General features: G+C 41.4%; 1 protein-coding gene across 2 annotated transcripts; it reads right to left on the reverse strand.

The window, feature by feature from the left end:
• Positions 1–1,084: 1,084 nt before the first annotated feature.
• Positions 1,085–14,216, reverse strand: stard7 (StAR-related lipid transfer (START) domain containing 7). Of its 2 annotated transcripts, none has more exons than XM_021602603.2 (8): positions 12,434–14,043; positions 12,017–12,180; positions 6,608–6,657; positions 6,114–6,224; positions 4,166–4,248; positions 3,921–4,020; positions 3,703–3,787; positions 1,085–3,062 (listed from the first exon to the last, which is right to left on the reverse strand). In XM_021602603.2, exons 1-8 carry the CDS (start codon positions 12,892–12,894, stop codon positions 2,896–2,898), a joined length of 1,221 nt encoding a protein of 406 aa, XP_021458278.2. In that variant the 5' UTR covers positions 12,895–14,043; the 3' UTR covers positions 1,085–2,895. The 2 variants fall into 2 exon arrangements, with proteins under 2 accessions (XP_021458278.2, XP_036833268.1); XM_036977373.1 differs by having other exon boundaries at positions 2,842–3,062; positions 3,703–3,758; positions 12,434–14,216.
• Between the last annotated feature and the right edge of the window lie 4,697 nt (positions 14,217–18,913).

Here is an 18,913-nt window from a genome sequence, read left to right on the forward strand (position 1 = left end):
TCCACCTTCCGTTTTGCCATTTTTGATGGGTATCTGAAAGTTAATTTTACTGTGATGCTGACGACTGCTGTGCCAATAAATATTGAAATGAAGCAGCCTACTGCTCGGTGCGTCACCTTTGCATTGTGGGAAATGTAGTATTGGTGAGTGTAAAAGATCTGCGGGCTGCAGGCTTGCTGCGGGCCGGTTATAATAATAAATCAAGATCATCCCAGGGGCCGTAAAAAACCTTCTTGCGGGCCGGATGTGGCCCGCGGGCCTTGACTCTGACATATGTGCTTTAAAGGGATGATTCGGGATTTTGGAAATAAGTCCATTTATCTACTTCCCTAGAGCCAGATGAACTTGTGGATACCATTTTAATTTATGTGTCCAGTATGAAGGAAGTTAGTTTGCTAGCAAATGCTGACGCTAACTAGCATCAGCACAATGACTGGAAGTCTATGGGTATCTGATAGCATGTTAGTAGATACCCATAGACTTCCAGCCATTGTGGGAGCCAAGGAATTAAACAAAATTACCCTTACCATAGTTCAATAGCAACTTTTAATCAGTGGTGTAAAGTACTTAAGTAAAAATACTTTAAAGTACTGAAGTAGTTCTTTGGGGTCTGTACTTTACTATTTATATTTTCCAACTTCTACTTCACTACATTCTTAAAAGAACATATTGTACTTTTTACCCCATATATTTTCCCTGACACCCAAAAGATCTCGTTACATTTGGAATGCTTAGCAGAACAGGACAATGGTCCAATTCAAGCACTTATCAAGAGGTCATCCTACTTCTTCTGATCTGGCGGACTCACTAAACACATGCTTATTTTGTAAACAATGTCAGTGTTGGAGTGTTCCCCTGGCTATAAATTAAAACAAGAAATGGTGTCGCCTGATTTGCTTAATATTGAATTTGAAATTATTAATTCTTTCACGTTTGATATTTAAGTATATTTAAGAAATTACATTTACTTTTGATACTGAAGTATATTTAAAAACCAAATACTTTTACTCAAATAGTATTTTACTGGGTGACTTTCACGAGTCATTTTCTATTAAGGTATTTTTACTCAAGTATGACAATTTGGTAAATTATCCACCACTGTTTTTAATGCACTTTTACATTTCTAACTGAGTAATGGTGAACTACCAACAATCTGTTTCATGGAACTGCAGTCACGCATGTACTGTATACTGGAACCATAAATTCATGAAACTTTCACTGAAAACGACCCCTGTTTTAACCAATATCAGCAACACAGAAAAAAAAAAAATCACACAGAAACGGGTGTTAATTCAAATTGTACTAGATTGTCAGGCTGTAAATAGAAAAGTCACATGTTGTGTTAATCTATCCCACAGAGCACACATTCATGCCACTTCGTCCACCAGAAGGAACTAGGTAATATATCAGACTGGGAAAAAAAACATTAAATATATTAGACATATACACACACACACAAGGATGCAAAGGGCACATGATGTTACTAAACACGTGCCTTCCAAAGCTCATCAGTAATAGAAAAAAAGTGTTGCACTACTATTAGTAAGGGCACTTTCACTGTGAATGTACAGTAACAGCTGAGCAAACACAAACATCTTCCTCTGTAGTGCAAACTATCAAGCAGTCTGTCTTAATGATGCCTGTTCCATTACTTTGAACTTTGTACTCAGGACAAAGTACAGTTATTCAGTCACAGTCATGGGGGCAACAGGTAGCCTAGCAGTTAAGAGTGTAGGACCAGTAACCAAAACGTAGCTGGTTCAAATCCCAGGGCAGACTAGGTGAAAAACATCTGTCCAAGTGACCTTGAGCAAGTCATTTAACCCTCATTGTTCCTGTAAGTCACTCTGGATAATGTAAATATCCATCCCATTGGAAAGCAGATAGTTAGGTGGCACAGGAACACATGCTTATTTTTCATAGAATTTTTGGATCAGGGCATAAAACATGGACGAGTGGAGGGGAACTGCAATGCTTGTAAAACAAAAACCAGCAAGAGCATTTGCCCCATAGAGGATTTTGCAGTTGCCATAAGACACCTTGGACAGGAAGACACTGGTAATCTTCAGAAGGCTGTTAGAGGTGACCTGGCAGTTTAAAAAACAGACAAGGCGTGACAGACAAAGAAGTGAGAAACCTCAGTTCTGCAGACAAAAACATCACTAATCTCATAAACGTGAAAAAGATACCACTAGATCCCTTAAATCCACTCATCTGTTGAAGTCAATGTGCCAGGGAATTCAGCTAAAAAGCATGTTCCTTGAGTTCCTGGTATCACAGCGTTTTTATTTATAAATGTTCTCCTTTCTCGGTTGTATAAACAAACTATGCATGCATGCATTTAGCTAAGCCTCCACAGCGAGCTATTTCAGTGCGGATATGACCAAATAAGGAACACAAACAAGGTGGCTGGAAGAAACTAGTAGACATGGTGGATGGAGTGAGAGACAATGCTTTGGCAACATCTCTATAGGGGTAATATTTTTGGTGCAGTCTCGCTAGTTGGTGTAGCAGCTAGTTAACAAAAGGAGGCATGATGGACACCTCTCCCCTCAGGATGTTGGCTGTCTAGCACTATTGTTTCAAGGCAGAAAGCTCCAATGGCAATTCTCCTGGCAGAAAAAGAGAAGTCTTTCCTCCAAAGGGTTCAAGGGCTCTTGTTGGTACTGTTTAAGCTTCTCATGACAATTATGTTATCAATATGGCTGTGACTATTATAACCACTCAAATAGCAACAGTATAGCACAAGTACGGCATATCTTCAATGTATGTATATTCCAGCTTAATTTGATATCCCATCACCCCTTGTGTCCAAAAGCCTGTGTTTTGAAGGTTGTTGTATGCGAGCAGATGCAGGTTACTCTCCCCAACTCTGCAAAAAAAAAAAAAAGTCCCTTAGGCGTAGATCTGCCCAGGGTGCGTGTTGTCCCCAAGCCGGTCCTGGCTGGGCTGGTGCTTGGTGTCGTTGGACTTCACGGCGCTGGCATAATCATAGATCCCTACCTCCAGGTTCTTAGCCTTCAGGGCTGCAGTATGCAGTTTCTCCAGAAAGTCAGGCATACCTATGAGTGAGGAGGGCAAAAGCTGATGACCAGGATAACATACAACCACAGGGCAAACCACACTCATGGCAGTAGAGACTGCAGACCTCAATTACCTACTTTTTTCATTTTAAAGGGTTTGATTGAATACTCTACCCAAGGTGACTCTCCATCCAGATAAAAGTAAATCAGACCAAGAAGCAAAGCAGTGAGCTACAATACCAGCAGATCAAGTTGTGGGTCATGCTGAAGAATCAGCCAATAACTGTAGCCCAGCTACCGCAGGCTAAAAAAACGTATTTAAAAAAAATAAAAATAAAAATTAAACCATACCTCTCCCATTGAGTTAGGGCAATATATTAGTTTTGCATCGTCAGTGGCTGCATTTGATGTAAAGATTACTGGGAATTGATGGTTCCTTTTGTGCCCAACTGCCCTTCAGTGAAGCACTTCTGCTGTGTCGCTTCAGAGAAATATCTGACTATGTACGGACAGTACCTACATTTACAATGAACAGATGGCTGTCCTTTTGAATAACGAGGGCTGTTCCTGTAAATATCCCATATCTTTTGTTTGATATTCTAACAATTACTACATCCAGTTTACACTTGGGGATAATCATTAAGCTTAGTGAAGAGAAACCAGGAGTATGAGTGCTCACCACTGGACACCATCCAGCTCACACAGTAGCGGGGAAAGGCGGTCTGAGGGTCGTCGCTGTAGGTCAGAAGATAGTTAAAGCCATTCTGTGGGTCAGGACGACATGACAAGGTCAGATACTGTAATCTAACATGTACACAATAAGCATAGAACAAAAATCATACGTCACTATAGGGTAAGATTATCTGTTGTCTTGTCTTCAAGGGCCTCTCTATTCACCTCATCAAAGGACTTGTGAGGGCGAATGACCATCTTGGACTGGTATGAGTGGACTCTGACATAGTCCTGAGTTTCTGGGACTCCAGGATGCTGAACTGCTCTAAATGACACAAAAAAAAGTAGAGAAAGGGAGAAGAGGGAGAGTAAAAAATAATATTCCAAGCATCTGAGTGGGGAAAAAAAGTGATACAAAATTACCTCACGTGTATTTAAATATAACTATTTTACATGAAGTCAACCCTCACCTGGAGATCAGGACCATCAGATTATTCTCCACATCAACATTGTAGCGACGCACATAAACATAGTCCCTCGAGTACATGGGATACTGTGGGAAGATAATCCAACAAATCAAAAATACAATATAAAATGTAGGATACAACATGTTGCCATCTGACCTACGACACAGCCCTTATTCAAGGAAACATTGCTTCTGCTTCATAAAATACAATACTGCAGCAGTTCCAAAGCTAGGACTCATGTGGGGTCGCCTGATATGTAAATGCATTCGCAGGAGAATTTCCAAAATCCTGAGAGAAAAAAATGTACACCGTACCAGTCAAAAGTTTGGACACTACTCATTCAAAGGTTTTTCTTTATTTTTTTTTTTTTACAATTTCCTACATTGTAGAATAATAGTGAAGATATAACTATGAAATAACACATGGAATCATGTAGCAAACAAAAAAGTGTTATAAGATACATTTCGATTTGTCTATTTGAGATTCTTCAAAATAGCCACTCTTTGCCTTGACGACAGCTTAGCACAGTCTTCGCATTCTCTCAACCAGCTTCATGAGGTAGTCACCTGGAATGCATTTCAATTAACAGGTGTGCCTTGTTAATAGTACATTTTTGGAATTTCTTTCCTTCATAATGCATTTGAGCCAAGCAGTTGTTGTAACAAAGTAGAGGTGGTGTACAGAAGATGGTCTAACCAAATAGGGCTAAGTCCATATTATAGCAAGAACAGCTCAAATAAGCAGAGAGAAATGACAGTCCATCATTACTTTAAGACATGAAGGTCAGTCATTCCGGAAAATTTCAAGACCTTTGAAAGTTTCTTCAAGCGCAGTCACAAAAACCATGAAGCTCTATGATGAAACTGGCTCTCATGAGGACCGCCACAGGAAAGGAAGACCCAGAATAACATCTGCTGGTGAGGATAAGTTCATTAGAGTTACCTGCACCTCAGAAATTGCAGCCCAAATAATGCTTCACAGGAGACAATGAATCAGGATTTCATGGTCAAATTGCTGCAAAGAAACCACTACTAAAGGACACCAATAATAAGAAGAGACTTGATGGGCCAAGAAAGACGAACAATGGACATTAGACCGGTGGAAATCTGTCCTTTGGTCTGATGAGTCCAAATTTGAGATTTTTGGTTCAAACCGCCATGTCTTTGTGAGACGCAGAGTAGGTGAACGAATGACCTCCGCATGTGTAGTTCCCACTGTGAAGCATGGAGGTGATGGTGTGATGGTACTTTGCTGGTGACACTGATTTTTATGCAGCGACATGCCATCCCATCTGGTTTACGTTTAGTGTGACTAGCATTTGTTTTTCAACAGGACAATGACCCAAACCACCTCCAGGATGTGTGAGGTCTATTTGACCAAGAAGGAGAGTGATGAGTGATGCATCAGATGACCTGGCCTCCACAATCATCCGACCTCAACCCAATTGAGATGGTTTGGGATGAGTTGGACCGCAGAGTGAAGGAAAAGCAGCCAACAAGTGCTCAGCATATGTGGGAACTGAGCATTAATGCCATGTTCAAAACAACTGGGAACGGTCATCTAACTCAGAATTCCAAATCGCAAACTTGGGCCTCTTTGTAGAGCTCTGACCTAAAGATCACTGACGTCATTATTTGACCTTGTATTTTTCAAAGCTCCCAGTTGTCTTGAAAGCACCATAAAACTCCTGGTAGCCTACCCTTCACCAGCTCATATCTGTGTGAAACTGGTTTCAGTGCTCTCTTTTGCATTAAAATTGTCTGCTTGCAAGTATCTGTAATAATCAAATTAGAGCATCATGAGCAAGGCAAGAACATGAAGCACTCACAACAGTCAACAAGTGTTACTTTGTAACATCAGAGAGAAACCACTGAGGCATATCATAAGTGCATGACTGATGATAAGCACGAGTTCTGCATTTCTAGTGTGTGAGTTGGCAGGGGAAACTTACAGGGAAACGTGTGGCCCAGTGCACAACCTCTGAGCCTGTATTGACATCCCGGTCCACCACCTCCAGCTTGAGAACTAAAGCATCCCACGTCTTCCTGTACTCCATGTCCAACTGGGGCAAAGGGCAGAGGATGAGACAAGAGAGGAGCAGAGGCGTAATATAGCATGCACATACAACACCTAGAGCTACATATTTGAACAAAAACCTTACACTTCACCAAGCGCAGTTGGGTAAATAGACAACAACAAGAGCTAAATATGGACATAGACACTCAAACGCAAGAGGAGCGTATGAACATACAGGGAATCTGGTGCTGAATCTACACACAAGTCACTTGTACCGTTGACACCACCCATTTTTCTACAGAATACATTTCTCTACGGGTTCATTAAAAGCACTAAGTTTCCTCTTTCACACAAATGTTTTTTTTTTTTTTTTGCATTAAATGAATTTAGCAATTTAGACAGTTAGCATAAAGGAAACTAGCTTAGTACCTGGACATTGAAGAACTGTCGGGGGGTGACGTCGTTATAAGAACCCCAAACTGAAAAGATGAGGGAAAGGGGTCTTAATGATGACACCAGGGATGTCCGACAAAAGAGAAATCTGTTATTTCATACAATCGATTGGTCAAAATTTTTAAATGTGTATTTTATAGGACACATCCTACGTGTTTTAATCAAATCAACTACACTGCAGTCGGAAAGTATTCAGACCACTTGTCTTTTTCCACATTTTGTTACTTTACAGGCTTATTCTAAAATTGATGAAAGTAGTTTTTTCCACCCTCATCAAACTACACACAATACCCAATAATGACAAAGCAAAAACAGGCTTTGAAATTTTTGCAAATGTAGAAAAAAAATACAAAATATCACATTTACATAAGTATTCAGACCCTTTACTCAGTACTTTGTTGAAGCACCTTGGCAGCAACTACAGCCTTGAGTCTTCTTGGGTATGACGCTACAAGCTTGACACTCCTGTATTTGAAGAGTGTGTCCCATTCATCTCTGCATATCCTCTCAAGCTCTGTCATGTTGGATGGGGAGTGTCGCTGCACATATATTTTTAGGTCTCTCGATCAGGTTCAAGTCTGGGCTCTGGCTGGGCCACTCAAGGACACTCAGTGACTTGTCCCGAAGCCACTCCTGCATCGTCTTGGTGTGTGCTTAGGGTCGTTGTCCTGTTGGAATGTGAACCTTTGCCCCCTTTGTAGGTTTCATCAAGGATCTCTCTGTACTTTGCTCCGTTCATCTTTGTCTTGATCCTGACTAGTCTCGGGATGGTGCCAGGTTTCCCCCAGACGCTTAATGAGGTAGTCACATTGAATGCATTTCAATTAACATGTGTACCTTGTTAAAATACATTTGTGGAATTTCTTCCCTTCTTAATGCGTTTGAGCCAATCAGTTGTGTTGTGGCAAGGAAGGGGTGGTTTACAGAAGACAGCCCTATTTGGTAAAAGACAAAGTCCATATTATGGCAAGAATAGCTCAAATAAGCAAAGAGAAACAACAATACATCATTACTTTAAGACATGAAGGTCAGTCAATCCAGAAAATTAAGAACTTTGAAAATTTCTTCAAGTGCAGATGCAAAAACCATCAGCGCGATGTTGAAACTGACTCTCATGAGGACTCTCATGAGGACCGCCACAGGAAAGGAAGACCCAGAATAACCTCTGCTGCAAAGGATAAGTTCATTAGAGTTAACTGCACCTCATAAATTGCAGCCCAAATAAATGCAAACATCTTAACATCAACTGTTCAGAGGAGACTGAATGAATCAGGCTTTCATGGTCAAATTGCTGCAAAGAAACCACTACTAAAGGACACCAATAATAAGAAGAGACTTGCTTGGGCCAAGAAACACGAGCAATGGACATTAGACCGATGAAAATTAATCCAAATTTGAGAATTTTGCTTCCAACTGCCATGTTTTTGTGAGACACAGAGTAGGTGAACGGATGATCTCCGCATGTGTGGTTCCCACCGTGAAGCATGGAGGTGGTGTAATGGTGCTTCGCTGGTGACACGGTCAGTGATTTTTTTTGGCACACTTAACCAGCATGGCTACCTCAGCATTCTGAAGGAAAAAGGGGGAGGCTTGCAAACCGAAGAACACCATCCCAACCGTGAAGCACGGGGGTGGCAGCATCATGTTGTGGGTGTGCTTTGCTGCAGGAGGGACTGGTGCACTTCACAAAATAGATGGCATCATAGGTAGGAAAATGTGGATATATTGAAACAACATCCCAAGACATCAGTAAGGAAGTTACAGCTTGGTCGCAAATGGGTCTTCCAAATGGACAATGACCCCAAGCATACTTCCAAAGCTGTGGCAAAATGGCTTAAGGACAACAAAGCCAAGGTATTGGAGTGGCCATCACAAAGCCCTGACCTTAATCCTATAGAAAATCTGTGGACAGAACTGTAAAAGTACGTGCGAGCAAGGAGGCCCACAAACCTGACTCAGTTACACCAGCTCTGGCAGGAGGACTGGGCCAAAATTCACCCAACTATGTGGGAAGCTTGTGGAAGGCTACCCGAAACATTTGACCCTCGTTAAAAAATGTAAAGGCAATGCTACCAAATACTAATTGAGTGTATGTAAACTTCTGACCCACTGGGAATGTGATGAAAGAAATAAAAGCTGAAATAAATCACTCACCACTATTATTCTGACATTTCACATTCTTAAAATAAAGTGGTGATCCTAATTGACCTAAGACAGTGAATTTTTACTAGGAATTGTGAAAAACTGAGTTTAAATGTATTTGGCTAAGGTGTATGTAAACTTCCAACTTCAACTATGTATGCGCTCATCTCAGTGAAATTATCCACCTAAAAGCCAATTCACGAAAATGTGGTAGGATGCTCCTTATCGAGGGTGTGATGCCATTGCAGAATCTCCAGAAGCATGCAGAGGCCAACTCGAGCTCCGTACCACATCACCATGCACCTCCCTAATTTTGGGTGGTACATCCTGTAGAAAACAAAATCTCACTTCCTTGACAAAAGCTCTACACTGCTCCACAACAAGCAATAAGTATGAATGCCCTTCTGCTGAGCCCATATGACCGTAAATGCTTCATGACCAATGCAGACATCACATTGACCATGCGCCCAGATGCACAATGCACTTCTCTCTCCAGAATGCGATCTGCCGCATATTTGTGCACATTAATTGTTTCATAACATCATTGTGTGAATTGTTGTGTATATCAATTCCCCATTACATATCACCAGGAGTACATTTACCGCTAATTCCTATAATTTCCCATCTACAATGTTAATTTCTTTGGCTACAAAGTAATGTTTTCTTCACTTCAAACAGCAAGCAAATTAAGTCTGTTTTTACATTAGAGAATTGCAATAGTTCCTCAATGTATTTGAAAAATCTTTCAGGCTGTCTCCCTTTCGATAACCACTCAGAGTGAAAGGGGAAAAAATGTCATGCTCTGATTCAGTGGAAACGTCATAAAATCTCCCTACCTGACTACTTCTTATCAGTGCTCTTATATTCTATAAGAGGAACAGGAGCTCAAACAGTAGAAAATTTGAGGTGCCAGTACTGAGTAGAGGTCGACCGATTATGATTTTTAAACGCCAATACCGATACTGATTATTGGAGGATCAAAAAAAGTCGATACCAATTAAAATCGGTCATTTTTATTTATTTATAATAATGACAATTACAACAATACTGAATGAACACTTATTTTAACTGAATATAATACATCAATAAAATCAAGTGAGCCTCAAATAAATAATGAAACATGTTCAATTTGGTTTAAATACTGCAAAAACAAAGTGTTGGAGAAGAAAGTAAAAGTGCAATATGTGCCATGTAAGAAAGCTAACGTTTAAGTTTCTTGCTCAGAACATATGAAAGCTGGTGGTTCCTTTTAACATGAGTCTTCAATATTCCCAGGTAAGAAGTTTTAGGTTGTAGTTATTATAGGACTATTTCCCTCTATACCATTTGTATTTAATTAACCTTTGACTATTGGATGTTCTTATAGGCACTTTAGTATTGCCAGTGTAACAGTATAGCTTCCGTCCCTCTCCTCCTCCTCCCTGGGCTCGAACCAGGAACACAATGACAACAGCCACCCTCGAAGCATCGTTACCCATGCAGAGCAAGGGGAACAACCACTCCAAGTCTCAGAGCGTGTGACGTTTGAAACGCTATTAGCGCGCACCCCGCTAACTAGCTAGCCATTTCACATCGGTTACACCAGCCTCATCTCTGGAGTTGATAGACTTGAAGTCATAAACAGCGCAATGTTTGACGCACAACGAAGAGCTGCTGGCAAAACACACAAAAGTGCTGTTTGAATGAATGCTTATGAGCATGCCTACCACCGCTCAGTCAGATACTTGTATGCTCAGTCAGATTATATGCAACGCAGGACACGCTAGATAAACTAGTAATATCATCAACCATGTGTAGTTAACTAGTGATTATGATTGATTGTTTTTTATAAGATCATTTTAATGCTAGCTAGCAACTTACCTTGGTTTACTGCATTCACGTAACAGGCAGTCGTTTATAGCGTTGGACTAGTTAACTGTAAGGTTGCAAGATTGGATTCCCGAGCTGACAAGGTGAAAATCTGTCGTTCTGCCCCTGAACGAGGCAGTTAACCCCCCGTTCCTAGGCCATCATTGAAAATAAGAACGTGTTCTTAACTGACTTGCCTAGTTAAATAAAGATTAAATTAAGGTGTAAAATAAATAAATAATAATAATTAAATAAAAAATGTAAAGGCTAAATCGGTGTCCAAAAATACAGATTTCCGATTGTTATGAAAACTTGAAATCGGCCCTAATTAATCGGCCATTCTGATTAAATCGGTTGACCTCTAGTACTGAGCGCCTGCCCAAGTCAAACACTGCTTCTTATTCCTTGCGCAAATAGCCTACAGCTGTGTGTCCCGAGCTCACTGGTGCAGGAAACTGAGTGCACAGTATAGTTTATAAAAATGTTGAAGTTCACTAGTGCAAGCTTCTGCTGGACCTAAGTTAATAGTTGATACAATGTTTCAAATTCGTTGCAGACAGGTCATGCAACCTTTCACATAGCCAATGTGATTTATAGGATATTTATTTTTAAATCAGGATATATTCTTTCATTTCTTGGCGTTATGTAGGCTATTTTAAAACAGTTGGTAATGGCAATATATATGTTACTTTTTAGTAACATGTTTCATCTCCATTTGGATAGAATTTTGATTAACCACATGACAATGATTGAGATATGAAGACGTTATTATAAATTACATTCCACAAAAATGTGCATATGAAAACCATAACTGGCATGCAGATCGGTAGAAATGGAAAGATAAATTGGCATTCCACATGAGAAAGGTTGCAGACTCCTCGTTTTGCCTATTACCGGCAACTTCAGGAGAGTAATTTCAGAATCTGCACAAGCCAGCAGGAGGAGAATAGTTTGGTCAGGTTAAGTTTTTTAATTTTTTCTTCCGGTTATCTAGATCTCTGGCTCCCTCGAGGCATGCCTTACTTAAATCAGACGAGTTTCAGTCAACAAATATATATATATTTTTTGGTCAACAATGATATTTGTTTTGTTGCCCTAGTGCCATCCCCACGGCCTCAACAGTTCACTCAGACAGGTGTCTTGTACACCATTCTTTTTTGCTACTGCTCGACTATAGAAATCTTGGACAACCAACAGCCTATCGACCAGTCAACTAAATGGGGTCAGCCCTTGATTAAACTCAGACATGTAGATAATGAGCAAGGCAAAAAGAGAAAATGGAAAAGTTCAAATCTACATCAAAGGGTTGATGAAATGATGACACACCATATAGTCACAAAGGAAAGGTTTACTGCATATTCTGGGTGTCAAAGATTTGTGACAATGCAGGCTTACCTCTGTATTCACATAAGTGGCTTCCCTCAATTGGCCGCCTCCACACTTTGAAATTATTCTTCTCCATGACAAGTTCCCAGCCTGTCTCCACCTGCCCTTCAGCCTTCTCTGAGGATGCACTCAGATTCTTCACTGACTCCAAAGCTTGGAGTTCTAGTCCACACCTTTGGAAGTGAGCAGAGTTAAGAGTTCTTACCATGACAAGCGACATGTACTGGTGTTGCTGTATATACAGGTTCTAAACACTCAACATGCGAAGCATACTGTCTACTTTCACATTACAGGACAAGGTTGAAGTAAAGGTAGTCCTAACATTCCAAGCCTGCATTATGTAAACAATTGGGCAAATAACAGTGTACAATTACATGCGACATGTTTCTCATTTAGAGTTGGAAGTAACAGCATGTCTCTCTCTACCTGTGTAGTTCTTCATCTCGGACCTTCTCGTCCTCCCACAGGAAGACACCCGCCAGTGCAGCCACAAGCTTCCCCGTGGAAGCGTGCTTGCTCTGGAGTCGACGCCATATGCTTCCTACCAGGGTCCACCTAGTTCGCTCTGAGTACAGGTTTGCGTAAAGCTCTCCAATCTGATAGGCGCGTCGAAGCCTCTGGCCTGTCACAAAGCTACAATGGTTGGCAAAAATTGATAGCAAGTCTTGCTTCTTATTGTCAGACGCCACTTTTTTACTGGTGCCCACCCCCGATCTCTGGAGCCATGATAACAACAGGCCCATGCGTCTTCCAATCCATGTCGTGGTTTCGGATTTGCCATTGCTCTTGCCAATCCCCTGTCTCACTGTATTACTGCTTTGAACCCTAACAGCACATACACCGATTTCACATAAATTTATAAACTGCCGTGGTGTAGACTGAAACATTCTGCTGATTGTGCAAGAGTAAGTTCGACCACTAGAAGTGACAGTTAATTAAAGCAAGTGCACGCTTATTAGTTAACTTTCCTATCACGCGCGATATCTGTGGTGTATTTGTTACCAACAATGTCAATTGTAACGCTGTCAGTATTGATGGGAAATTAACTACGAATCATTTATATAACATAGGAAGCAAACACCATCAAAGATGCAGATTACTCTTAACGTTAGGTGGTTATATTGTTAGCTTAAAGGCCTAAGAGATGACAAAGTATCAAACCAGGTCTCAAACTGTATTTGACATTAGCTTGTTAGCTAAGCTACGGAATTTAAGAGCACGAGACAAGCACCAACTAACGTATCACCACTGAACCGATGGTATTTGAGTCACAGCAGGCACTTGTACAGTTTATGAATAGTCGTATAAACCACTATTGTTTTTAATAGTCGTTCAATTATTAGCTAGCTCACCAATGTAATCGTACTTTCAACTCCGTGCAATAACCAGCATCACGTTTTCTTTACACATGGAAGTCAGTCGACGTGATATTTGTCCATAGTTACCACAGCCACAAAGTCATTGTCATGGCTAAAACCCGCCTATTACTACAATTTATCTTCTTAAAATCAGATTTAAAACCTAACCTTAACCACCGCTAACCTTATGTTTAATTATAAATTAAGACCAAAAGCTCATTTTTGTTTCATAAATGTTTAAGATATAGACCGTTTTACTTTGTGGATGTGGTAACTAGAGACAAGGGATCAAGAGCTTGTTCACGCCAATGGGGTTCAATCCCGGAAAGCACTTGAGAGTACCCGCCTTATCTGGACAACACAAATTTGATTGGTTACTTATCATTGGGGTTCTATTTCATTTGTAGTAGTTGGTGTCAATCTTTTGATTAGCCACTAGCAGTTAAATTGGGATCCTGATTTAATTATGCGGTGAAGGTCCACGATAAAGGTGAAATACAAAAAAAGGTGAAATACAAAAAAGGTGAAAAGGAGTTTATGCTATCCGTGATCATTGGGATGTCCCAACCCTAAACTACACAAAACAATGGCTGTGTTCGAATACCCATCCTAACATACTATTAGTTCATTTTAGTATACTGTAAACGAACGGTATCATTTCAGTTGAGCGTACTAGAGCTTCGCCTGTCTAACAGAAGTTGATGCTTTTGCTAGCTTGTTAGCATAACAAATGACTGGCTAAACATTTTAAGATTCTGGGTGTGCTCTGGGTGTAGTATGATGTCCCTTGGGGTATCTGTACCTATGTATGACATGCGAGGGTTATGTTAGTAAACATGCTGGAGCTAAAACCTTGTTGTCGTGCATCCTTATTTTAGATAATACTACATGGTGTCAGAAGTGGTTTTAATAATTACATAAACTTGAAGGATGTACCAAGTAAATCATACTGCTGTTTCGAAGCAGGGACGTAAAACAGCGCATATCATTATTTTGCTAGCTAACGAGCAAGGACTAAGTTACTGCTAACCAACATGTTGCAAGAGGAAGAAACTGTCGGGATTTCAGGGTTTGCGACTCAACGGGCTCTGGTCCCCTGGAGATTTTTGATTGTATAGACATTCAAAACTGACCGAAATGGATCAGGGTAGCATCAGGCTTAAACGTGAAAAATTAGGCATTTCAAGTTAATATACTGATCTACTCTATGGGTGATGAAGCCGAGGATATATTAAATGCTTTAATGTTGACTGAGGAAGAGAAACTTAACTACAGTGCCGTTAAAGACCGTTTTGAAACGCATTTTGTAGGGAGACACAACATTATATTTGAGAGCTAGGTTTAACATGCGCAAACAGGAGCACAGTGAAACCACCTACAGTTTTATCACAGCTGTTCACAAACTAGCAGAACATTGTCAGTCTGATCCGAGATCAGATTGTAGTGGGAATAAGAAATATATATAACTTTCGGAAAAGTTACAATTGGATTCCCAGCTTACCTTGTCTAAAGCTGTAAACCAGGTTAGGCAGAGTGAGACAGTAAAAAGACAGCAGACGATGCTGCGCGACAGCATCTCTTTGCAGAGCGAAGAGAGTGAGGAAATAAATACATTTTCATACTGAGCTAAAAAAAAAACAGAGGGCAACACAGAACAGAGACAGACATGGAGAAAACAATCACAGACAGCACCAGTAGCTAGTTCAAGTGTTTGTCGCAAATGTGGGAAATCCACTTTCCACAGATGGAAAGATTGCCCAGCAAAGGATGCGGAATGCAGGAAATGTCACAGGAGAGGACACTTTTCACCTGTCTGTCAATTAAAGCAAATTCATGAGGTCTCAGAGGAGGTACAGCAGGACAGCAGCATTCTGGGAGAAGTAAGGGAAAACAATGCTGGCTTGTATTCAGACATTACACTCAATGGGGAGGTTGTGTCATTTAAACTAGACACTGGGGCAGCAGTGACAGCTATCCCAACTAGGCTGTATAGATATAGTAGAGATGGCCCTTTGCTCTCTGCAAACAAAAAACTGTACGGGCCCAATAATAAGATATTACCAGTGGCAGGGCAGTTGGTGATTAAACTGGAGAGTAAAGACAAAAGTGCCATGCAGCCTGTCTTCGTCATTGACTCTCTGGCCAGACCGTTGCTGGGGCTGCCAACAATTGAAGCATTGCAACTCATTGAGAGAGTGAGCGAACTGGAGGACCCAGGTGAGGTTTTCAAAAATAAATTCCCCAAAGTGTTTTCTGGTCTAGGAAGGATAGAAGGTGACTACAAAATTTGCCTGAAAGAGGATGCTGTTCCCTATGCCCTTACTACCCCCTGCCGTGTGCCTATCCCTTTATTGGCCAGAGTAAAGGAAGAGTTGGGGAGGATGGAAGAAATTGGGGCAGTGTCTAAAATAGAGAGTCCCACTGACTGGTGTGCAGGGATGGTAGTGGTTCCAAAAGCCACTGGGGACATAAGGATCAGAGAGTGCTGGCCCAGTATCGTCCCCAGGCTAAGACAAAGGTATCAGCAGATGCATCATCCTTTGGGCTAGGGGCGGTCCTCATACAGATGCAGGACAACATGGAGTGGCGTCCAATAGCATACATCTCCCAAAGCTTATCCGACACAGAGCAAAGCTATGCACAAGTGGAGAAGGAGGCGTTGGCTATCACATGGGCATGTGAAAGGCTCAGCCAATACCTTATTGGCCTGCAGTTTACAGCAGAGACTGACCACAAACCACTGTTGGCTCTGTTAGGGACAAAAGCACTGTGCGACTTGCCTCCCAGAGTTCTGCGCTTCCACCTCAGATTACTGAGGTTCACCTAAAATATGGTGTATATGCCAGGGAAGGCACTGATCACAGCAGATGCACTCTCCAGGGCCCCAATTAAATGTCCATTATCAGAGGAGGAGCAATGTCTAGAGGGTGAGGTACAGGTGTCCATTAATGCAGTAGGAGACAGCTTACCTGCATCTCAGACCAAACTGCAGCAGATTGCAGAAGAGCAACAACGAGACCCCATCTGCCGACAGATAGTGCAGCAGTGCAAAAAGGGATGGCCCAGGCAGGAGGAACTGCCTCCGCTGCTGAAGCCCTATTGGGTGCACCTAAGTGACTTCCACTGTAATGGAGACCTTCTCATGAAAGGACAACGGAGAGTTATCCCAGAGACTCTACAACCAGAAATGCTAGACAGAGTGCATGAGGGACACATGGGCATAACCAAATGCAGACTGAGGGCTCAACAGTTGGTGTGGTGGCTTGTACTCAGATTGCCATGCTGGTGGCCCAGTGTGAGGTCTGTACAAAATGTCAACCCCTTGTCATCCGGAACCAATGATGGCAACGGAGCTGCCAAAATGGCCATGACAAAAGGTAGGGGCAGATATGTTCTATTAGAAAAATGACACATCTGCTAGTGGTAGATTAATATTCAAGATGCATTGAAATAGCAAAGACACCCATAAACACATCAGCTGGCGTTATCAATGGATTAAAGTAAAATAAATTCCAGGCAAGGGATCGCTGAGGTCCTGGTTACAGATAACACTCCCCAGTTTTCTGCAAGCTCCTTTTCTGCTTTTGCAGCAGAATAGGACTTCACACATGTGAACAGTAGCCCCTACCATGCACAGAGTAATGGTGAGGCAGAGAGAGCTGTGAAAATAGTAAAGGGACTGCTGAAAATGAACAAGGATCCATACAGGGCTCTGTTAGCTTACAGAGTTACACCACTGCATCATGGGCCGTCGCCTACCGAGCTCCTGATGGGCAGGAGGCTGCGTTCCCCATTGCCTGTCTCGCCGGCTCAGCTTAAACCCTGAAGGCCTTCGCTGAGAGGGACAAACGGCTGAAACAAACTTTAGACTTTAATCGGAGACACCGTGCTACGGAGAGGCCAGAGCTGACTGAAGGTCAATGTGTGTGGATTACAAACTCAAAGACACCAGCAATAGTGCTGAGGAAAGCAGATGCCCCACGCTCCTATGTGGTGGACACAGGCTCAGAAAAGGTAGGAAGGAACAAAACACACCTCAGAGCTCTTCCAGCCACAGACTGAGGCCACAGAAAATACACGAAAATAGGGTGAAGGAGAGAGAATGCTCACAGAGCCACAAGCGCACCCAAAAAGGGATGTGAAGCCACCAGAGTGGCTGAAAGACTATGTTACGTGAAGAGAAAACATACTGTTGGGGACCATACCCAGCAAAAAGAGACTGTACCTAAGTTAATGTTCATACTGTTTCAGGATGTGAAGTAGCATGTTAGAGAATAATACTGGTTTCCAAATTACATTTCAGTTGTGCTTCAGTGGTTATGCATGTTGAGTTCTTGTTCATGGGAGAGGGGAAGATGTAGTAGGATGTCCCTTGTGGGTATCCGTACCAATGTATGACATGCGAGGGTTAGGTTAGTAAACTTGCTGGAGCTAGAACCTCGTTGTCGTGCGTCCTTATTTTAGATAATACTACACTGGGCATTGGTAAATCCAGAACGTTGTCAGATTGCAAATTCAGAGCGTTAAGAGCACACTGGACGTTCTGGCCGAGGAGTAAGGTTGATCCGAGCTTTCAACGGCAGTTAAGAACCCAAGCTAACTGGCTAACGTTGGCTAGTTACTTCCAGACACAAATGAAAGAACACCTCACTCTGAGCATTTCTCACCATAGCAGAGCTGTGGTGACTTTAACTGTGCTGCTGGCAAAAATTTATTGTTTTTTCCCCTATAGGTTTACTGACACCGGCCATATTCAACCTTACGTGAGAGTGCTCTGAAATCGGAGTAGATAGCCAGAATTAACAATGTCCATTGAAACGCACAACGACTATACCACTTAGCTATGAATGATGTGAATAACCAAGTCAATAAATGTTGGTTAGTTAGTTAGCAGATAGTTAATATACTGCCTGACAAGTTCGATGCATTAGTATCTAACTAACGTTAGGTTAGCTAACATACCGGTACATATTGCTGTAATGCTATTCAGTTCGTAAGGTTAGCGTAGCTACAAATTGTCAGCCAACATAACGTGTAACTTATTTGAAAAGTCATTACTTTATTACATTGCTCAACATTTTCTTAACATTTGTCATTATTTAGTTCAATGAATTTGTATTCGCTCTCATCAGACTTCGGTTGCATATTTTCCGCCATTTTCTTCAAATCTGAAAACGTTGTGAAGCCACGCCCATTATCGGAAGAATTGCATTATGGGCCCTCAAAGTACGGAAATAGTGTCCTCTGCGTGTGTACTTCGTATTTTGGGGAATTTAGTACGACATATGAGAACTTTTGGCATACTAACTATATCCATACTATGTCCAATAAGCATACTATATACTCAATTCACGTCACAAATAGTTTGGTTAGTATGAGTATTCGAACACAGCTAATGTTTCAAGTGAGAACGAGGCAAGTCTGATGCTGAAAAAGAAAGGAAATTATTGCCTACATCACCCATATTTTATATTTGCTAAAAAGTAGTATGTAGTTCCAGTAGTTAACTAGAGCAAAAAAGTAATTAACTCTACCACGAATCGAATTT

This window comes from Oncorhynchus mykiss, chromosome 5 (genome assembly GCF_013265735.2).
Source record: "Oncorhynchus mykiss isolate Arlee chromosome 5, USDA_OmykA_1.1, whole genome shotgun sequence".
NCBI classification, from domain to species: domain Eukaryota; kingdom Metazoa; phylum Chordata; class Actinopteri; order Salmoniformes; family Salmonidae; genus Oncorhynchus; species Oncorhynchus mykiss.

Bases quoted from the DNA above. Each gene is read 5' to 3' on its own strand.
- stard7 (XM_021602603.2), bottom strand. From the start codon at position 12,894: ATGTTTCAGTCTACACCACGGCAGTTTATAAATTTATGTGAAATCGGT. The intron at 12,181-12,433 runs GTAGAGAGAGAC...TCACTTCCAAAG, and splicing joins CGAGATGAAGAACTACACAG to GTGTGGACTAGAACTCCAAG. The intron at 3,063-3,702 runs GTGAGCACTCAT...CCTCACTCATAG, and splicing joins GAGCTGGATGGTGTCCAGTG to GTATGCCTGACTTTCTGGAG.